The sequence below is a fragment of the Tyto alba genome, unplaced genomic scaffold, assembly GCF_018691265.1.
Source record: "Tyto alba isolate M040663 unplaced genomic scaffold, T.alba_DEE_v4.0 Super-Scaffold_6, whole genome shotgun sequence".
Taxonomy (NCBI): domain Eukaryota; kingdom Metazoa; phylum Chordata; class Aves; order Strigiformes; family Tytonidae; genus Tyto; species Tyto alba.
The window spans coordinates 41,054,532-41,075,483 of record NW_024881327.1 but is presented as its reverse complement, the minus strand read 5'-3'; the positions used below and the strand labels follow the sequence as shown (position 1 = coordinate 41,075,483).

The 20,952-nt window shown below is 38.7% G+C and overlaps 2 protein-coding genes across 4 annotated transcripts in view; one reads left to right on the top strand and one right to left on the bottom strand.

Annotated features, from left to right (window-relative positions):
* Nucleotides 1–2,839: 2,839 nt before the first annotated feature.
* Nucleotides 2,840–15,626, top strand: ZNF518B (zinc finger protein 518B). 3 transcript variants are annotated; one of them, XM_042808141.1, is made up of 2 exons: nucleotides 2,840–2,939; nucleotides 9,559–15,626. In XM_042808141.1, exon 2 carries the CDS (start codon nucleotides 9,767–9,769, stop codon nucleotides 13,007–13,009), a length of 3,243 nt encoding a protein of 1,080 aa, XP_042664075.1. In that variant the 5' UTR covers nucleotides 2,840–2,939; nucleotides 9,559–9,766; the 3' UTR covers nucleotides 13,010–15,626. The 3 variants fall into 3 exon arrangements, with proteins under 3 accessions (XP_042664075.1, XP_042664074.1, XP_032840384.1); XM_042808140.1 differs by lacking the exon at nucleotides 2,840–2,939 and adding an exon at nucleotides 2,980–3,122; XM_032984493.2 differs by lacking the exon at nucleotides 2,840–2,939 and adding an exon at nucleotides 3,272–3,574.
* Nucleotides 15,430–20,952, bottom strand: part of CLNK (cytokine dependent hematopoietic cell linker) — a 30,787-nt gene continuing 25,264 nt past the window's right edge. Inside the window, 1 exon segment of the mRNA XM_042808142.1 lies at nucleotides 15,430–16,915. Coding sequence (XP_042664076.1) covers nucleotides 16,760–16,915 — 156 coding nt within the window. The 3' untranslated portion in view covers nucleotides 15,430–16,759.

Below are 20,952 nucleotides of genomic sequence, written 5' to 3'. Positions count from 1 at the left end.
TGAGCTGAGAAAAAAATTTTGACTAGAAAACTATTTATTGAATTATTACATGTTACAGAATATCATCTTTCATTTTAGGAATGTTTCAAGTTTTTCTGGTTTTGAAGGAAATGATCTGCTCAGTGTAGCTCACAATTACAAAAATGTGCAACTGGCCTGAGCTGACCGAGAGAGGCTAGGAAACGAAGTACAGAATTACATGGGTAAATACTAATTCACATGCACAAGGTGCCCAAGGCAAATTGGGACCCTTGAATGTGGTTTTACACAGGGTTCTTACACCCCTCAACCATTCAGGTACAACACGATTTAACTACTTACTAAGACCCACACTACCAATTGCTAATCATAGCAACACTTTGCAAAGCAACTGTATTTCTGCAGCATCCTTGCTGCTTGTCTATTGATCCAGAGGTCCCTGGAGTCAGTCTCACTACAGTTACTTATCTGTGATGCCAGATGACACTGGGAGGGTTTTAAAGATGTATTAGAGGGTCTAGGATGCTGGCTTTATCTGGGCTGTCCATGCGTATCCTTTATCCTTTGTGGACAGCTCTATGCTTCCAAGAAGCAAAGTCCTTATTTCCAGGACTGGGCTGTCCCTTTGTTTTAGTCGAGCATGAACAATACCAAAGTCTCCAGTAAAATTCCACTGAATTATATTGCAGTGTATAATGTGAACTAATATATATTTACAAATTTAATATACTTCCATATTATAAAAAGTGATTGACATAATAGTTAGGGAAGTGAATTTTCATAACACCACCAAATCACCTTTGCAGGGTAGCTGACACAAGTCAGTAAATGCAAATTCTCTCTGGTGGCTTTCATGGGATCCGCATGTAACTGTTTACATTACAATACATTCATGATTTTTAGCCCTTTGTTATAGTGGTTTTTTTTTTTTTTTTTTTTTTTTTTTTTCCCAGACAGAAGCTTACTTATTTATTCCTCACATGGAATTTGAGAGCAACGTACCTTTGTTCATCCTTTTTACCTTTCATTGAACCTCTTCCACTATTATTCTGTCTTTCCTGAGCTAAGGGAACTTAGAAACACAAACAGAATTCAAGATGTAGTCAAATCAGGAATTTACACAGCAGCATAAGGATGCTTTGTTCTCTGTTCCTTTTCAAATCTCAGCGTACAGCTTGTTTTTCTGAACTATGTTAAGCACTGAAGTGAGATTTTCTCAGAAACATATTTTAATTCCAAGATCTTGTTCCTGCAAAGTACTAGGCAGCTTGGAGCTCATCATTTTATATTTGAAGTTAGGATGTTCTTTCCCACTCTGCATCACTTTTATCTATCCAAAATGTAATCTGCCATTTTTTACTGCCTAGTTATTCAGTCTCATAAGGTCATTCTGCAGATCTTCAGTGGGCTTTTGTCCTTAAGACCCTGAATAGCTTGGTATCATCAGAAGGCTGTCACTCCAGTGCCCATCTCCTTTTCCAAGTCATTTCTGAGCACGTTGAGCAGGTCCAAGCAGAGATTGCTACTGCAGTGCATCTGTGACCTCTATGCTACAATGACTGCATACTCACTCCCACTCCCACTGCTCCCTCTTTAATCAGTTATTCATTCCAAGACATTTGGTCTTATGCTGGTACTGCTTTGTTCATTTGTCTTTGTCAAAAGCCGTCTAGAAATCCCAACAGGCTCTATCACCCTAAGACCTTCTTCATAAGTTTTAAAAATGTTCAGTAGGCTACAATGTTCCAAACTCCACTGTTAACAGCATTTTCTTACACTGCTGATCAAAGGATGTAACAGACTCTGAGGGCAATGTATCACTTTGGAACCAAAAAATTAATAGTTGAGAGGATTCTTTTTCCCCAGAGTTCCCTGTCTGATAGCTTTAGCTTTCCATTTCCTTTTTTTTGGGGGGATCTGAAGAGCCTATCCCAAAATCCAAGATCCCTGAAGATCCATGTTCAGATCTAGACAATGGCAAGGATAGGTCAAGCCCTGTTCCCAATCATTCCAGTAAAGAACAAGATGTAACTTACTCGTGCTTTCTCTTATCACACAGAATCCATGCTAACAGAACAATCAACAAAACGGAGTTTATCTTTGAAGTCACGTACCAAAAAATTCAATTTTAGACACCACTGGGAAAGACTTCAGGCCCTATGTTAGATATGGTTTCCTTTCTATGCAGTTTGGGCCCTATGCTAAATATGGTTTCCTTTCTAAGCAGAGTGGTTAGATACTGCAGTGACATTAAAGGCACTTTTAGAGGGCAAGATGCTGGCAGTGAAAATCCTTTTGTTCTCCCTTCAAATTCGACTAAGAACCGCTTATTTAAAGAGAAATTTGGAATTTATAGGAAGCATCTGTAAACATGAGAGTCCTACGCCATTGTGCTACTTAACTGAGCAATCCCTGCAAAATGTATGCCCACCCCATATACTAATAAAACACGGTGATGTTGCAGGAACGTAGAGATTCTTGGCCACAACAGCTCCTCCTTTGGCCCTCTGTCCTGCCAGCATCCTTGAGGGTCAGCCATCGCAGCAGCCTCACAGCGCACCTCCTCTCGCACCCTCGCCTGCCATCTTACAGCTGTTCCAACACCAGCCCCGCTGCTTCCCCCCACGGCTCGGCCTGCGCTCCCGGCCGGGCGCTGGGCCCCCCACGGGTGCCGGCTCCCCACGCGGGTGCGGGCCGCGCTCCCGAAGGTGTGACGGCGGCGGCTGGGCCTCCCCGGCGGGACCCCCCACCGGCCCGGGCCGCGCTCCGCGCCTGCGCCGCCGCCACGCCCGGGGCGCCTCAGTAGAGCTCTACCCGGGGCTGGCGGCGGGAGCGGCAGCGCGGCGCTGGCCAATGGCGCGGCGAGGCGCCACGGCGGCCGCTGAGGTCAGTTCCGCCGGCGCCGTGGGCGGGAGCCGTGCTGAGGCGGCGGCGGCGGGCTCGCCCTCGTCCTCGCTGGGGTAAGTACCTCAGGGCGGGGCGGGAGGGCGGGAGCTTGGGTCGGGGAGGATGAGGAGCAGGCTCCGGCTCGGCGCCGCGTTCCCTGTGCGGCTGGAAAGAAGGGGAGCGGCGGCGGCGGCTGGCAGCGGGGTCTGCCCCTGAGGGAGGCAGCCAGGTTTTCTCCTCGTCCTCCTCCGGGCCAGGTAAGGTTGCACCGTGCCGCGGCCGCGGGCCGCTCCGCGCCGGGGGTCCCGGCGGAGGGCTGCGGGGCCGGCGGGCCGCGCGGTGCTGCCCCCCGCGGGCCGGCGGCGGCACTGCGCGGCGGCGCGGGCGGAGCCGCCTCCCCGGCGGCCGCGGGCGGAGGGCTGAGCGGCCTGCGGAGGGGCCGCCACCCGCCCGGGCAGCGGCGGAGCTCGGCCCCCGGAGACGGGCCCGCAGCGAGGGAGGCCTCTCTTCCCCGGAGAGGCGGCAGCACTTGTGCGCGGGTGGGCTGGGTGCCCGAGAAAATGGGATTTTTTTTTTTTTTTTTTGGTGGTGGCTGGCGAGTGCTGCTGTCTCGTGGACGCCATCAGTCTGCCTTAGGCTCGTCTGGACTGTAAAGCTGTTGTCCAGGTTTGTCATCTTGGCCTTCTTCCTGAAGAAAAGAAGCTTTCGGGTTAGTAGCTGTATTACTGAGCAAAATAGAAGTTCCTGTATTTTGTATGTAAATTGTGTTCTTTGGAATATCTAGGCATGAGATTCACTTAATTATATCCTACATTAAATTTTGTTGCAAGAGAATCTGTCATAAAAAAAAGTGTTACATTGGACACTTAAGATAATTTAGACGTATAAAATGACTTGGATTTCTTGTAAATAAAGGATCCAGTGTTATCGTAGATGTAGCTGAAGTGTCCTGAAAGAGAAGTTTAATAAACCACCTCTGTTTTATTATTAAGAAAACTAATGGTATTTTAGAGGATTGTACTTGCCTTATGTTGTGCATTGTTAATACAATAAATGGTTATAGTCGAGGCCCTTTTGCACATACAGATAGTATGTAGCTAATTTTAGCAGGAATTAAAACTGTCTAAATGAATTTTAGCATCTACATGACAGTTTTGAGAACTGGGTATGGAGAGATATGTACTTTTAATGGGACTCTCTCCCCTCTTCCCCCATTTTCTTCTCTGCCATACTGCCTTGCTTTATTGCTTACTGGCCTTAAAGCTTAGCCTGAGGTAGTGCTAAATACTAATCGGTATGCTTTGGATGTACAGAAGGATTTTGAAAATGGGTGTGCATTGTGTGAAATGATGAAATGAGCAGCATAAATTTAAAAGTTGATCATACATGTAATGATAAACAGCTGTACAAACATCTCCGAGTACTCTCTAAATTACTGCCTTTGATACAGTAGTTACTTGAGAATGGCGTGCTTATTGAATGAAGACCACCAAGCAATTATATGATATGTCAGAAATGTGTTTCTTTCAAATACAAATAAAGCTAGGTCTTGGTCCTAGAGCCACAGAGAAGCAGACCTCCATTTCAGTAGAATACTGTATAGTCCATATATGTACCAGACTTCTTGCAATGCTAATAAATGTCAATAAATCGGACAATTTTTCACCTATGCATTCTAAAACAGTGATTTAATTGGTATTTTGCATAACTTTATATCATAAGTAGTAAAATTTTTGAATGTAATTAGATTTTTTCTGTAGAGTGAAATAACTGTATATTTTATAATAAAAGTAAGCTCTAAAAACCTGGTGCATTGTCTTTGCTCTTCTTAATTCTCTGCACTGACATCCCTTATTCACGTTGATGGAAAAACTTCATGCGAATTTCAGATACAAAAAGTGTTATGACTGTGTGATTAGCTGTTACTGTGAAACAAAATGTCTTTTCAAGAGAAATAACTGTAGTTAAAATTTCTTTGGTGTATTTGAGTAGTGTGTTTTTTAATTCAAAATCAATTCTTTTAATTAGTACAGTTTGTTACACTTGAGTGAAGCACTTTGGATCTTTCTCAGTTGTTAGGCCTAAAATTCATGAGTTATAATTGCAGCTATGTACTTAGATCAGTAGAACAGTTAGCTCTGCTTAACAGTCAGTCAGTCAATGTTAAATGGATAGTATATGCTATATATATAACTGTAAAATACAAATCAGGTAATTTTAAGTTTACACAGAGATTTAGGTTTTTCACAGAGACTTGGATTTTACACACTGTGTCTTCCTGATACAGGGATGCACAGCGTCTTCTGTTTAAAAAATTCTGTTTAAAATTTTCTTAGTAGACAACTTATGTGGGCTGTTCAATACTAAAGCAAGCCTTGATTGTTGGATGCAGTCTTTGAACTTAGTGTGCAAGAGGTGTGTGCTTTGCTGAAGTAAGGTCTTGCTTATTTGATCACTTACGATAAATACATGCTGCCTGTCATAATAATTTCATTGATAGCAGTGTATAATTTGAGATAAAGCCAAGAACTAAAACACTGGAAAATAAATATTTTTCTTTGAAATGAACAAAATAATAATATATTTGAAGAAAAGGGAAAGTTCAGGAGTGTAGAATAATGGGAAGACGCTGGCAGTATGTCCAACAGTGGCCCTATCAGTGGTTTCTACTCTACTCCAGTACAAAAAACCTTGTACTGGATGAATTTGGCATAGTCAGGCTACAGAGGATGTTTTTGCCTATTTCTCTTGTTTTTAATTAGTCTTTATGTAAATGTAATATGCACTGTTTGGAATGCCTTTTGACTACTGTGGATCTGTTGATCTCTATGACTTGAGCTACAAGGTTCAGGATACATTAGTGTTGCTTAAAAGGTGGGAATACTTCCTTTTATTTAATGCCTGACTTTTTAATGTCACTGAATTGCAGATGTTTGGTAGAATGAGCGAATGAGAAAGTTTGGTTTATTGTCCTTCTGTTGTCCTTTTTCATGTACTTCTAAATCTCTGCTTCCATTTATTTAAAAACTAGGGCATCTAAATTTTTTCAGTTTCTCCTAATTCAGGTACCTTAATATATTTCTGAGTATTTTTACAAACTTTTTCTGAATCCATTCCTGTAAAGACAGGAACTAGAATTTATTTTAACACTCCTTACTGTTCCATTCCTCATCCATCCTGTTTTTGTGTTTGCCATTCAGACTCCCTGTAGACTTCCAGGTCTTCCTTGATGATATCTTTGGATTGGTCTGTGTGCTCTGCATTTAACTTGAAAAATTGTGTATGTATCTTGTGAAGCACGTGCTCTGCACATCCCCCCCGCCCTGCTCCTGGGTATGGAGTGAATGGATGCTGGATTGCACCACCTCTCTGTGTGCATTGATGGTCTCATTTTTCTGCAGTAACCAGAAAAGACAAATAATTTTTTAAAATATAAGAATGAAATTACAATGTACTTCATGGCTTGTTTTATCCAAAATAATGATAAAGTGGACCTACTTGCATCAAAACTTTTCTTGTTAACTCTTCAGCATTCAGGAAAAATGGGTGAAAAAATAGCTAGGGAGACAACAGCAGTGTCACTTAAGCATCACCTGGTTATTCAGTTCTTTTTTATCTTGTCCGGAGTCTAGCTGGGAGAGAGTTAAATTTCTTCACAGCAGCCTGTAGGGTTCCTTGTTTTTGACCTGTGGCTAAAACAGTGTTGATGACACAACAGTGTTTGAACAATGTCAAGGTTTTCTTTTCCCCCCTCTCTGCCACAGTGAGTAAGCATGGGGTGGGCAAGAGATTGGGAAGGGATACTGCTGGGACAGCTCACCAGAACTGGTCAGTGGGATAGTCCATGCTGTATAACATCATGCTCTGCAGTGAAAAGTGGAATTAGAGGAAAGGGAAGGGGAGAGGGGGGGGTTGGCTTCCAAGGTGGCTGTTGCTGGGAGACTGGCAGGGCATTGGTATGCTTGTGAAAGGTGGTGAGTGATTTCCTTTGCGTCACTGACTCCCTGTCTTTCCTTCACCTATTAGACTGCCTTTGTCCTGACCCATAGGCTTTCTCGTGTTTTTTTTTTTTTTTTTTTTTTTTTTTTTTGTTTGTTTGTTTTCAATTCACTCCCTTTCCTACGGGGAGGGGGGAGAACCAGCGAGCGGCTGTGTGGCTGCTTGTCAGCTGGCTAGGATCAACCCACCACATATCTGAAATGCAGTTGCAGTAACTCCAACAACATTCAAAACCTGGATACTAGGAACATGGTATTTGTCAAAGGTCTGAATGAAAGCTTTGGGGTTTTTTTAATATATAAAACTGTTTGAGTCCGGAAAGTCTAGAGGGATTATTAGCATGTTCTTTGAATGAACGTGTTAAATTTTGATAGTGTCCTCTTGGACTGAGTAGCCCAGAGCATTCTTAAAATATCTGATGGTATTTCTTGTACTTTCTTGCTCTTTAAAGGTGGTGGAGGATCCTTTTTCATGCTGTCTCATAAGGTGATGTTTACAGTGTTAAAAAAATATAAGAAAACTATCCATGTTTTTAGTACTGTTTTTTGTGGTCAAGGATATTGATGGCATAAAGTGCTCTATGCTTACCTTTTGGTCAGTTCATATGGAGGGCAGTTTCAGTATCGCTGGATAACTGTTAATGGCAAAAAAAGGCAAATATTGATCTGACTTGACCATTTCCTTTCAAATGAAATTTTAGTTCTTTCTTAAAGCTGTATAGAAATGTTCAAAGTATCTTTGGTCTGGATCTTAAGCTCATCAAAATCTCTTACTATGTTTCTCCTGAAATAAAACAGTATCTCTCCTGAACGTAGGCCTACCATTACCCTTGTGTCAGCAAAGTTCATCTTAAGTCTAAAAACTGGTATTAGCAAAGAAAGAATGGTCCATCTGAGACAACCAGAAACACTTGTTTTTCTTTCCTCTTTAGAATCTGGATAATGGAGGACATAAATATTACCAACATTAGAACTGCTGAAAACAAAAATAAAAAATCTTCACATAATGATACATTAGTCATGTATGTTTTCCTTCTTCCTGGGAGACTGCCATTGATTTATTTTTCACATCAGGATATAGAGGTTTTTCACATAGGTTTGTACAGCTGTCTGCATTGCAATGATATGAGATTACTACGGTCCTAAGAGCTACCTATTGAGGAGTTTTAAAGGTGTGCAGCCATCCATCTGCTAAAGAGTGAAAAGCCAGATTTGTTGTCCCTAACCAGTTTTCTAACTTATTTTTTCTGTTGTTTGAGGTTACATCATTATACTGGCTCTTTGCAGAGCCTGATCTTTAGGGCAGCATTCCTATGGCAGTTAGGGATATTTGCAGATGGAGCACAGGGATTTGTGAGAAAAACTTTCTGCATCAGATGTTTATTCCTGTCAAGCCATTGTGGAGAAGTACCATAGTGTAAAGTTTTCCTCATTCATGTAGGATTATTGTAATAGGATGCTATTTAGGTGCTTTTGGAGTCTAGATCAGGCCCTCCTTTCTGTAGATAGACTTGGAGAGGAGCTCGATTTCAGAAGCAGAAGCCTTCTGTGGGGTATATTGAAATCTAAAGGAATCTAGAAATAACCTTATGAAGTAGGGTCTATAGTGAATACAGATCTGTGCAACAGTATGTCTGTTAGAGTAAGAAAGATATTGAGTAGATTTTACTTGTTGCTATTAGCATTGGACTTTGTTTTATGTATATCTCAAAAGGTTAATTGTTTATTTTCCAAATAACAGTGGCCTCATAGTCTTGGCAAAAGCTTAAAGGCTGACATCTTGTTCATGTTAGCTGTAGTAAAGAGACTGAGAGGTGGAACGTGTGGGGCCAAATACACTACACCAGTTAAGGTGGTGGTTTTACATGGATATTACTGTTCTCTGTCTGACTTCTGTTACATTGTTTATTTTGCTTGATTGACACATTCTGTATTATCAGGATGGAGTGAATTATTTATATGCTTGTCCACGTACACAGAAATGATTACTCTGTGATATTAATAGAAGTGAAAGTAATTAATTTTGCAGCTGCAGATTGTTTTGACTTCATTACTTTGAGAACATGTGAAGTATAAATCACATCTTGTTATGAGTTAGTGTTTAAGACTAGATCTGAAACATTGTCACTGATTAGAAAAGAACTTCCTTCTTCTGTACTGAAGGACCTTCCATGCTAACTTAAAAATCCTTATATTTAAAAACAAACTCAGTCGTGTGTTTCTAATAACCATTGTAGTCACTCTCCTTTTTCCTCCTGGGATCTACAAATGAGTGGCATTACAGTATTTCATAATATGTTTTCTGGAGTTAAAGGCTGTATATGAACTGAAATAATGTTCTTCTGCTCAGTTTTGTTACCAAGTGTCTGTCTTGTTAGGCTTATAAATACATTTCTTAAATGTAAAATTTTTCATGTCATGGAAGAAATAGCATTAACTCTTTAGGTTTTGATGCATAGCAGATAATTTTATGAATTTATGAATGTTTTGAGTAAGAGCGAACATTAAAGGATTATTTGGGTAAGTTTTGCTTGGAGTTAATGGTTGTGTGTGCAGAATACAATCGGTGGTTTATTAACAGTAGATTCACACTCTGTAATTCAGCTTACTCTACTAGTAGTTCAATTATTAGTTCATTTTATTTCAGTGATCAGTGAATAGTAACTGACTTAATCTTCTGCTTTTTATTCTTTAGTGCTGCAAGTTGCTTGAATAAAATTAAGAACGTGGAATATAATATGGATGCAGTTGCTTGAACACCGTTTCTTCCAAAGTGTATATTCTGCAGATTGGTGGCTGGAATGATTGATTGATAAGCAGCATACACAAGATTAATATCAAGAAAACATTCTGTCTGTTGCTGCTGTGTTTGACAAAACTGGTGCAGAGTCACATCTTCTGAAATGCAGTTGAAAAAAATGAGGGAAATTTTACCAAGGCTATATCCTGGCCAAGTTAACGATAAAAATAATTCCTTAACTACATCCCCAAAGCAATCTTCTGAGGATAAAACAAATCCATCAAAAGGGGATGATGACCAAAACTGCTGTTACCAAGGGACTGAGGCTGAGAACAGTAAGTTGTCACTGATAAGCTGTATAAAATGCAGAAATGTTCAGAAAATTTCGATGCAAGATACAGAAAAGCATAAGAAACTTGGGTGGACCGAAGACAAAAATTTCATCTGCAAGAAGTGCAATCATATTACTCCGCCAGCTTTCCATTTTGTTCCTGAGGCTGCCAATGCTGTAGTCTTTGAAAAACGTGAAAAAAAAAACCCAGGTAAAACCCAGAAAACATTTAAAGTTAAAAACTTTCTGCCAGGTAAATACTACTGTGATAAATGCAGATTTTCAACAAAGGATCCTTTACAGTATAAAAAGCACGTAGGTCAACATGAAGAAATAAAATTTATTTGTTCCCACTGTAGTAATATATCCTACACCAAAGGAGAATTCCAGAGACATTTGGTGAAACACACTGGAACTTTTCCATATCAGTGTCAATACTGTGACTATGGTGCTGTTAGACACGACTATATAGTAAAACATACGAGAAGAGTACATGAAACACCCACAAAACGGCTGTCGAATACTATCATAAACCACAAGCAAAAGAAGCTGAGTCAAAGCACTTTATTTGAAAAGCAGAAATATAAAATTCCTTTTCAGAACAAACTTTCAAATTCATCTTCAAATATGGTTTGTGAGTTTCCAGATAAAGCAACTAAACCAGTCTGTTCATCTCGTGATGTAGAACGTAGCATAAACACAGCATCAGTCCAGCATAAAACAATATTGGAGACATCTGAAATAAGTGTTTGTGAGAATCAGAGTGTGGAAGTTGAGGTTTATTCTCCAAAAACGGAGCCTTTACAACCTGGGATGCCTTTAACAGTAATTGCACCGTCTGAACTTGTAGTTCCTTCTAATTGTTTAGCTCAGATAGTAGAGATTAAAATAGTGAATGGAGCACGACAGCTGGTTCTTAAACTAATTCCTATGACAGAAGCAGCTTCCAAACCTGTGAATGGTGCTGAAGAGGAACTTGAGAATCAAGGTGCAGAGCGATCTGCAGGAGTCAAAAAAACATCTTCTGTGTCTCAAAGTGAGTTACTGACCATGGAAGTGAATGTAGACAAATTATCCAGTGTTGGTAACCAGCTTAATTTGGATAGTACATATGACAAGAATTCTGAATGTCTTTGTTTTTCTGATTCTCATCTCTCAGACTGTAACTCTGTATCTATACAGAGGGAAGATGCATCAAAATTATGCTTTCATTTGGTGAAAGGTATTGATGTCCATTCAGGTGTTATAGAACTTTGTTCTCCATCTCTGGTGATGAATAGTACTGAAAAAAAAAGTGATCCTAAATCTTCAAGGTGGGAAGTAGATGGAAAAAATAACTTACATTATGACTTGTATTGTTATGAAGAAGGTGTGGATATACCCCTTCCAAAATATGCTGCTATTTCCGAAGATAAATTTTCCAAGAACATTTCAGTAGAGGCTGTTCAGGAGGGCAGAAATTCTTCTTCTGCAGTACTTAAACAAAAGGATACATTGCCTCTAAAGAGGGATGACAAAGAATGTAAGATTCTGCCAGTCAGCTCTACAGAAACACATTTAGCTGATAAGGATTTTGATAAAAAATCTGTTACATCTTCTGAAGCAGGGAAAAACTTTCATGTCACTAAAACTCTGCCTTGCAAGGACGTGACTTTTGGCTTTAGCAAAGTAAAGAGAGCTGAAAACATAAGTCAAAGGAACAGTCATCTTCTGGAATCGTTAGAACCACAGAAGATGGAAAACAAAGGCAATCCTTTTGAGGGACCTGTTATTTCATCTGTATTTTCTCTGAGCTCTGGGGCTGAAAACGTTCCAGAGGGTGTCAGATGGGACGACACAACATGCAATAAGAAGTCAGCAACACTGCTGTGTAGAAAGATTGCTCAGCTCATGTCTGCTGCTGAATCTAACATTAAATCCATGCCTTTGAGATGTCAGGATTCTAGTAAAAAGGTGCTTTTCCCTCAAGAAAATTCAGCAAGCTGTGAGAGAGTTGTTCCTGCCACTGAAGTGGAACAGTCTGCATCTTCCCCTCAAGTGCATGGTGGAAACAGTATTATTAGTAGTGAAGAACACAGTAAAGATCAAGTGCTTACATTTGCAAGAACAGCTAAAAGCAGGGTAACTAAAAATTCCCATGTTGCTACTCCTGTGTTTATCCCGAAAGGGACGATGCTGCGAGTGCTAAATGCTACTAGCCGTCAGAACTCAAAGGGAGTAGAAAACAGGAGTGAAACATCAGATCCTCCTATGTATTGCAATGAAATGTTTCTGCCTCGCCCGGTTCCTGTCAGTGTTTCTGAGACTCCTAGCAGTAATTTGCCATGTTTGCCTAATCAGAGTGAACTGAATGTTGAGTCCCGAAGTATATCTCTCAGGCAAAGACCAAAGCGAGAGGCAAGTGTTAAAAATAATAACAAACAAACTGGTGTACTGTTTCAGAAAAGCAGTGATGTGGGTAAGCAAAGCAAACCCTATTCAAAAAGTCAACTAGGTCCCAAAAACAAGGCAAAACAAGCAAGCTTCAGGGAACTTCCTAAGAGGAAGACAAGAACTCAGTCAGAAACCAGTTCAAGTTCTGACATGTCATATCTGTTGACAGCAAGACGTCTTCGGCTTGTCCCTCTGAGAATGAATCAGTTGATAAAATGCCCTCGTCGTAACCAGCCAGTTGTGGTACTAAACCATCCTGATGTGGACTCGCCAGAGATAATTAATGTCATGAAGACTATCAACAAGTATAAAGGTCAAGTCCTGAAAGTAGTTCTTTCAGAAAGGACAAGTAGTTGTCTTGGTGTCAAACGTTATCGAAAACGTCTTACTCTTCAGAATGTTGAGACAGGAAACCAAGCAAAAAAGCAGAGTATGCTAAAAATGAAACTAAAAAAGACCCATAAAAACAACTACCAGGTGGTGGAAACTTCACCAGCTGAAACACTTCAATGTCTGTTTAAGTGCTGGTTTTGTGGAAGAGTATATATGGACCAAGAAGAATGGATAAGTCATGGACAGAGGCACTTGATAGAGGCAACCAAGGGTTGGGATGTTCTTTCTCTTCCAGCAAAAAAGCATTAAGTGAGAGACTAGGGGGGGTTTCTCCTCTTATTTTATTGAGTGCCACTAACTTGCTTGAAAAGGAAGATTGAAATAACTGCTTGATTTTGCCAAAAGATCTCTATTGTTAGTGAAGTGGAGGAGAGCAGAGTTATAGAGATAACAGAGAAACCAATAGTGAGAATTAAGCACTACTTTGCACTCACATGTTTGAAATTTGTATTGAAGGTCAACTTCATCTGTTCCATAGGAGAAATCTGAGAAAGAATTGCTATGCAAACATCTTTCTAGTTACTGTTCTCTGTGATAGGATACTGTGCTGTAATTGGTTTGTGCTAGGTCTGTATAGATTAAAATCTTAGATGATGAAATCTTTGTAAATTTAACAGGGTTTAGTTTGCTTTAGTGCACCGTGGTGTGCCAGAGATCAAGCATATGTGTATTGAAAAGCACCTTTGATTCTCTGTGGGCAGCAAGTGTATATCATGGGTGTTAGTGGCACAGTAAACACCACGCATAAAAAGTAGAACTTAAATGCAAGTACTCTGTTTTAGTGAAAGAAAACCACTTCTGCTGACTTCAGAGGAGATACAAGGGTGTAAATGAAGAATTGGTGGGATTAGAGTTGCTCCCACTAGGTCAGATAGCACTAAAAAGTTTAATTTTGTTTAGTACTTAGTCTTTACCTAGCATATGTTGCGTAGATGTGAGAGAGCAGAACACTGTCAGCTTTCTGTACCATCTTTGTTCTGAACAGGCGGAGCTGGAGATACCATTAGGCTTGGATGGATGGGAGAGAGAAGCTTTTCTCTGTGTGGTCTCAAGGCTGTTCTGAAATCCAAGGAAGTGATAGCCAAACATAAACCCTCTACCACCATGTGTGTTTAGCCTGATAGAAGCACATTTTCAGAATTGGGCACTTGGTTAAAACTCTAGTTGGTGAGTTAATGCTTATTTACAGGGGCGATTTGCTGACGAGGAATTTTCAAAATGAAAACCCATGTTGCACAGCTTTTACATTGACAGTGTTGAACCAGATTTTCAGTGCAATCTTTCATCCTTCTTAATCTTGGGAATTTAGATGATGTTAGAATATATTTTTTGTAGGCCTCAATTCCTACAAGCATGTGCCTGGTTACATATATGTCTAACATGTATCCACTGACTTCAGTGCAGTGTAAACGTTGCTCAGTTGCTTAAACGCTTTCTTAAATCAGGGCCAAATTTAAAGTTTTCAGTCAAGAAGAGGTGTGGATGATACTGAAGTCTAGTGTTTCTATACATGAACAACGGATGTTTTTCTTCATCTTGTCTATTTGAAACAATTTAAAACCATATAGAATGAACTATATTGAAGCACATATTTACAATTAAAATCACTTCTTACATTTTTACAGATAAGAAAAAACTAGTACTGACTCTAATGCTGGATATGTGTTCTTTGTTCATACTGGGACTACTCTTGAAAAGCTGGCAGTCCATAACTTTTCATTGTTGGTGCATTTTTGTAAACAGTTTAAGCTGGAAATATTTTTTTATATACTCCAACAGGTTATACATTGTTTTGATAAAGTATGTATCGTATCTGTGTTGAAATGTAAATATTTTAAAACTACATTTGACTGAGGCTTATTTTCAAAACCAGTTACCACACTGCTTTCCCATTATTTTTCAATACAGTGTTAAAATCCTTCAGATAGTTGGTGCTTGAAGTCAGATCTTTTTCATCATGTACACATGGAAAATCTTTGTATCATTTGTATCAGACTAATCTATTCCACAGAACAAACTTCCTTTTGTCTGTTTTGTCAATAATAATGAAAGGACAGTTCTCATTTTGTATTCAAATGGAATTATATTTTTTTAGATGGGTACACTAGAGGGGTTTTTTTCACTTCATATACTTTGATGCCAAACTTAACAGCACTAATTGCATTTTTGATTGTGAAAATAGCTTCCATTTTAAAATTCTGGCATATCACATAAATATTGAAATTGTTAACATAGAACAAGGGAGGAATTTTAACCATGTTTTTTAACTCTTTCAGTCCAGGTTACTGTTTGAATTAATTCTGTTTCTGTAGAAGCTACTAAATAAATAGTTTTGAATTTGTTTCATAAGAGTTGTCACTGACAAAATTAGAACATTCCTCATGAAAGCTGTATGGGGCAGGGGGGATGGGGGAAGCATTGCTGCTCAGCTTTAGGTGGTTTAAGCATACTAGTAATGCTTGTCTTTTGTAAGCAAGTTTACTGTTTTAGTAGACATTTGCAAAGCTTTGTATGTCGCTGCCATAATCTGCTTTCTAAATTGTTAAACTGTATTTTTTTCCATGGGTTTAATTTAGAAATTTTTTTTCTGTTATTTTAACATGAAAAACTTCTGTAAGTTAAATTGTATGGTGGCTATGAAACTCTTTAAGCAGATTACATCTTGCCTCTTTTCCTTTATAAGCTCTGTCAAACTCTATTTAGGAGCTTCTGTTTTGTTAATTTTCATTCTTCTTAGATAATGTCAAGTCAGAATAATTTCCTTGAAGTTTAACAGTCTCAGTGGTTTGAGAGAAATAATTATAATGAATATTCTGTTCCATTTTGATGCAGCATTGAGAAATAAAAAGATTGTGAGGAAATAACAGCCAACTGCTAAATTTTTTTAGAGTTAGTTTGTGCCACTACATCATAAATTGGGTTGGAATGTTATGTTTTGGGCTTGAACATTTTTATTTTTCTTGTTCCTGTTCTGTAAGGATAAAGTAACTGAGGTTGCTTTCTTGGTATATTCCAATTACCTAGTCAAATTTCTAAGTGTGCTTAGAAAGGAAGATGGATGCTTTGCAGAAAAAGACTGAAGTTCGCTTTTCATATTTATAATAAATTTTGTTAAGCCTTCCAAAACTCATATGAATAAATATTACTGTATTTTTTTTTCTGGAAAAATATCACTTTCTTGTGTTCTTTCATACACAATGGAACATGTTTTCTAGCAGAGTTTGAAGCGCATGTACTGTTCCTAGTGTTGATTTTTATCTCTGTATTTGCACCTGGTATGAATTCAAAGGGACTGTTTGCATAATGGTCCTACTGTGTAAGTGTTTCAGGGCTGAGATATGTAATACAAATATCTGCTACTTTAAGCTAAAGAAGTGTTAGTTAAGTAATAGAATTTACATAATTAAAGCTAGCTTTACAATCTGCTCCAGTACCTGTGAGCATCAGCTGACACCCACTGACTTCAGTGGCTGCTGAGCACAGCTTGTTTTCATGTAAACGCACACACCAAATGACATTGTTAAACAGTGAGTACTCAGATAAACAGCATTTCACGTGTATTAAAAGCAAGAATATTTTTTATTAGACTATAGTATGCTTTATTAGGTTTTCCTACTAACCGAGCTTCAGTGACATTTAGGTAAGCAAGACCAAGTTTGATTTTTTTTTTGTCTGGTATAAAAAGGTAGAGTGCAAGATAAGCAAATTGCTCAGTCATTGTCAGGATATTGAGAGTCAGTCTCTCTTAACATTTTTCTGTGAATTAATACAATGGCATGTTGTATCCTCAAGTATCCTGTGCTTGGTGGCACCTGTATCCTCAAAGTTAAAAACAAACTACAAGGATCAAAATGGAGTGGGTCTCTGTATTCTCAGTTGGAGAGAAGCTTTTGATGGACCATTTAGAATGCTTCATGGTATAGGGAGCTCCTCACTCAGAGGTTAATCTGATTTTTGAGACATTTAAATAATTGTTCTATTTACATCTATACAAACAAATCAGTGACATGAAGGCAGAAAATATCTTTTGCATGACTTGAATGGGTATGTAAGGTAGCATTGTTCTCTGTGGAGTCCTGATTTATCTTTGCCATCAATGAGTGTGATTGGAACATATTTGTAGAAGTCAATGATTTCTTTCACGGAATTAAATTTCTGGGGGAAAAAGAAAAATTGTAATCAGTGACTGAAAATGAAATTGCTAGATTGTTTTATCTATAACATTAAAAGACTTGCAAATGACAGTATTGGAAATCGGTAATATTTTGCATAGAATTGCGGTCAGATTAGAGGGAAGCAATCATAAAAAGAAAACCACCAGATTTTAATCCTCTGTTCCATTTGTGTCTGTCTTGTGTAGGAGAAAGCAGATGGCTGTTTAGGGCCAAAGGGGAGCATGTGTAAGCCCTAAGAGCGCAGTATCACCTGTAAGTATTTGGGATGCCAAATTGGATGATAGATTTTGAAAAGATGACGCAACATCTTTACAGTTTACACTGTCAAAAGTTACACTTAGTTAACAGTATGTGATACTTTACGCTGCAAGTTTCTTTGTACCTTCTTAAATGTACCCTTTATTTTCCCATTCAGTTTACTGAGAAAGTTGCTATAAAATCCCCTTGGAGTATGTACAAGAGGGGTATAAACAGGGTTTTAGTCTTGTTCTCTGGTGTTCGAAACAATCACATTCTCCAAGCGTGTTCCTAAAATGATAAAGGTGTGGTTCGAGTTTCCTGAACTGATCAAACAGCAATGGAAAGATATCCAAGGTATTTATCCTCATCTGTCCTGCTGGGAGTCTCTTAATCCTGCCATTCCAATGGTTAGCTGTCCTTCAGTTTAAACAGTCATCTTCCCTGTGTGTGACTTCTAAACTCTCATCATGCCGCTCTTTCTCCTCCTGAGCTATTCTTTGGACTCATTGATATTAAATCACTAGAACTGTACACAGTAAAGCAAGCTTACTGTGTTGTGTGTAACATTAATACTTATCCTATATTATATCACATTTACTGTAAGCATGGGCATTCATTGTATACATGATGATATCTCATGGTAGTCTCTGTCATCTCTGTGTGATCCCCACCTAGTTTATAACAAAAGAATCTGATTAAATCTATGATTTGGTGAAACTGTTCCTGTATTATTTTAAGATGAAAATTATTTGATCCCAAAACCAGTATGCTTTTTTTTAAGTTTTGTTTTCATAATTTTTACTTGTATACATTTGTTCCACTTTTCTGTTTTGTCTTTGCCTTATGTTCAAGTCACTGTTGCTACCAGAAATTTAGGCAAAACTGTGGTTTGTATTTCATGACATATCAAAGTAATCCTAACTTTTTATTCTAAACTTCCTCTTTGTCAGCACTTTTTCTTGTCCTGTTTTCTACCTTTTTTCTTGGTTGGAAAGTTAAAACGTCTTGGTGTAATTGTTCATCTGCTTTGGAAATCTAACTTGGCTTCACTTGGCTAATGTCACGTTATTTATCACTGTACCTTTAAGCTGTAGCTCTTTGGTAATGAGGGAAAAATATCTCAGATGTTACTTAGATCTTTTTTCCTGTTTTATTTCATCCTGTACTCTTATTTGAGTTAGTGAGATTTAAAATATTAAGCTCTTTATAGCTGCTAGAACATGAAGTTGACACAGACATGATAGTGATGAGTGTTGATGGTCCAGAATTTTGTCTGACTCTTTTAATGGAACCCCACACTTTGTTAGGTGTAAAAACACTCAAAGACGTCAAGATGAAGAAAATTCACTACTTCAGATTTCTTCATTTCTTTTCACTGTTTGAAGAGACTGTTTGATTGTCATAAGAAAGTCCTGTCTGCTGTTCTCCAGACTCTTCTGGGTCTCAGGGATTGCTTGTGCAAGGTGTAGTTTTGGATTGCATCAGGGTGGTGGTAGGACTCTGGTCTACATGTCGCATATCCTGAATGAGAACAGTTCATTCCTGAACTGTCATTTCAGCTGTGGACAAGATGTTTACATGGGTGAAAGTATTAGCAACCCCTGACAGGTGTTCACTGTGCCCATTTTCCTGTCAGTAACTTTTGACATAATGCTGTCAGTTGAAGACATTGTGGAAGAGCTTCCTCATCTCTCATGAGTGAGGCCAATTTAATGGCTGATGAAGGTAGATGGAGCTAATCAGTTTCACTCACTTTGAAATGAACTGAATTGAAATGATGCGACTTGTATGACCGATGGTTTGAAAATGAAAGTTATCTGCAAATGGTGATAGAGAGTGGTGAGGATGGAGAGAGCATCAGTGGCCAGAACAGTGAGATCCAGAGATGCATGTTGGGCTGTGCTCTAAGCTTCGGTGTAAAACAGGCACTGAGTTGAGGAGCATAGTTCTGACTTTGATTTTTAGTTATTGCATTGTGAGTTGAGCCTGATGCTGCAGACATGCTAAAAACATGTATTTTGTGTGTGGCAGATCTAGTTTTGCAAATGAGATAAGAAAAATATTTAAATTTTGCTTTATGATCAGCTTTAAATGTGGCGAAGGTTTTGATTTCATCAAAGGAACTATGTACATAAAAAGCAGCATTACAGGTATCTCTGGATCGTTAATGTTGAAGACTGACTGGAGTAGAGGAAGGCAACAGCCAAGTAAAGGACGCTCAGGACAGCAGTTTCAAATAAATGCCTGAATTCCATATGCGTCCCATTTGGGGATCTGTTCTTTATAGCTTTATGTCACTTGGCCTTTAGTGAGCTCAGTATAATGTATTTAATATGTATGTAGGAGTGAACATTTGTGGCTAAATTGCTAGCAAAAGATGCATCTTCACTAACAGAGATGGTGGTGTGTGGGTGTTTTTTTTTTTTTGTCTCCCTCTACTTGTATTCCTTATATCCCAGCTTGATACTAATGTAGCTGCACGGAACTTCAGTTACTTTTTTCATAAACAAAAGTCTGACTATCAATGCTTTTTCTGCCCCCCTTATGGCCTTATAGGGCTACATGAGAACTGATGATGGAAGCACTCATGAAAAGTGAATTAAATACATTTTTAAAAAAAATCGTTAATTGAAAATCTTCTCTGATACAAAGTGTTAACAACTCATAAACTATGTGAAAGATCAGAAGTTGCAATAGGATAGGGAAAACTTTGAATAGTTATATTTATGTGTAAAGAAAAACATGTTTATAATGGATGAAAATAGACTAATCCAAAAGTGAAAGCAGACTGCAGAAAATCTGTAAGACAATGTTTGAATAAACACCAACTGGGGAGAAATGTAATAGGTCTGCACCTGTTTCTTGTTGGTTAGCTTGCTTTCTCTTTGGCAGGTGAAGGGGGAATATTCAGCTAATCTAGGTAAAGCAGCTGGACTGTTGCACTGCATACTGCAAAATGTGGTATAACAAAGAGTGTCCCTTTGAAGGGACAATGCAGAGCGCTCTGTAAAGCATTTTCACAGGCATTGGAAAATCACAGGCATCAATTTTGCTGTAATTCAAAACCTTACAAATTGTTTGCACTCTCCTGAGATAACCTTAAGCGAGCTGCAGAAGTTGAGGTAACAGTCTTCAAGGAAGAGAGTTTTTGGGGAATCCTTTGAGACTGCCTGAGGTGGAAGTAGCTCTTCTGAGCAAGGTTGATGCCGCTGATTGTTCATTATTGCACATATGCTTCATGCCCAGTTAATTCTATTTTCATGTCTGCTGCTGAGAATAATGCATAGAAGGCTGTCATCTCTGTGGCTCCCTGGTATTACACATAGCTGACTAGCAAAACAATTCTGATTTTTTTTTTTCTGTTGTAGTTAATCTGTGGGAGGATTTCTGAGTTAAAGAGAAACAATAGTCAAAAAAGAAGCCTTAAAGTAACATATCATGATTACAGATTTGGCCTGGTAGAGCCAAGTCTTAGATATGCTGTTGGTTGTTAACTAGGTGCTTGAAAACCTTATTCTGGAATTGTAACTTTCCAGTTTGACTGTTGTGAGTCCAGACACGCTGTTTAAGATATGTACTTTCTGTGCACCAGCTGGAACAAACAACAAAGTTAGATATTTTGGTATTAATTGAGATGGGAGGGAATGTGTTCATTTTAGTTCAGTAAAAATTGCTCACGTATTGTTCAGTTCATTTTCTAGTTGCCTTAATTGTTGAATCTGTTAAAATGATGAAAATTTAGTTTTGTCTTTATTCTGTAGTATACCATGCATATAC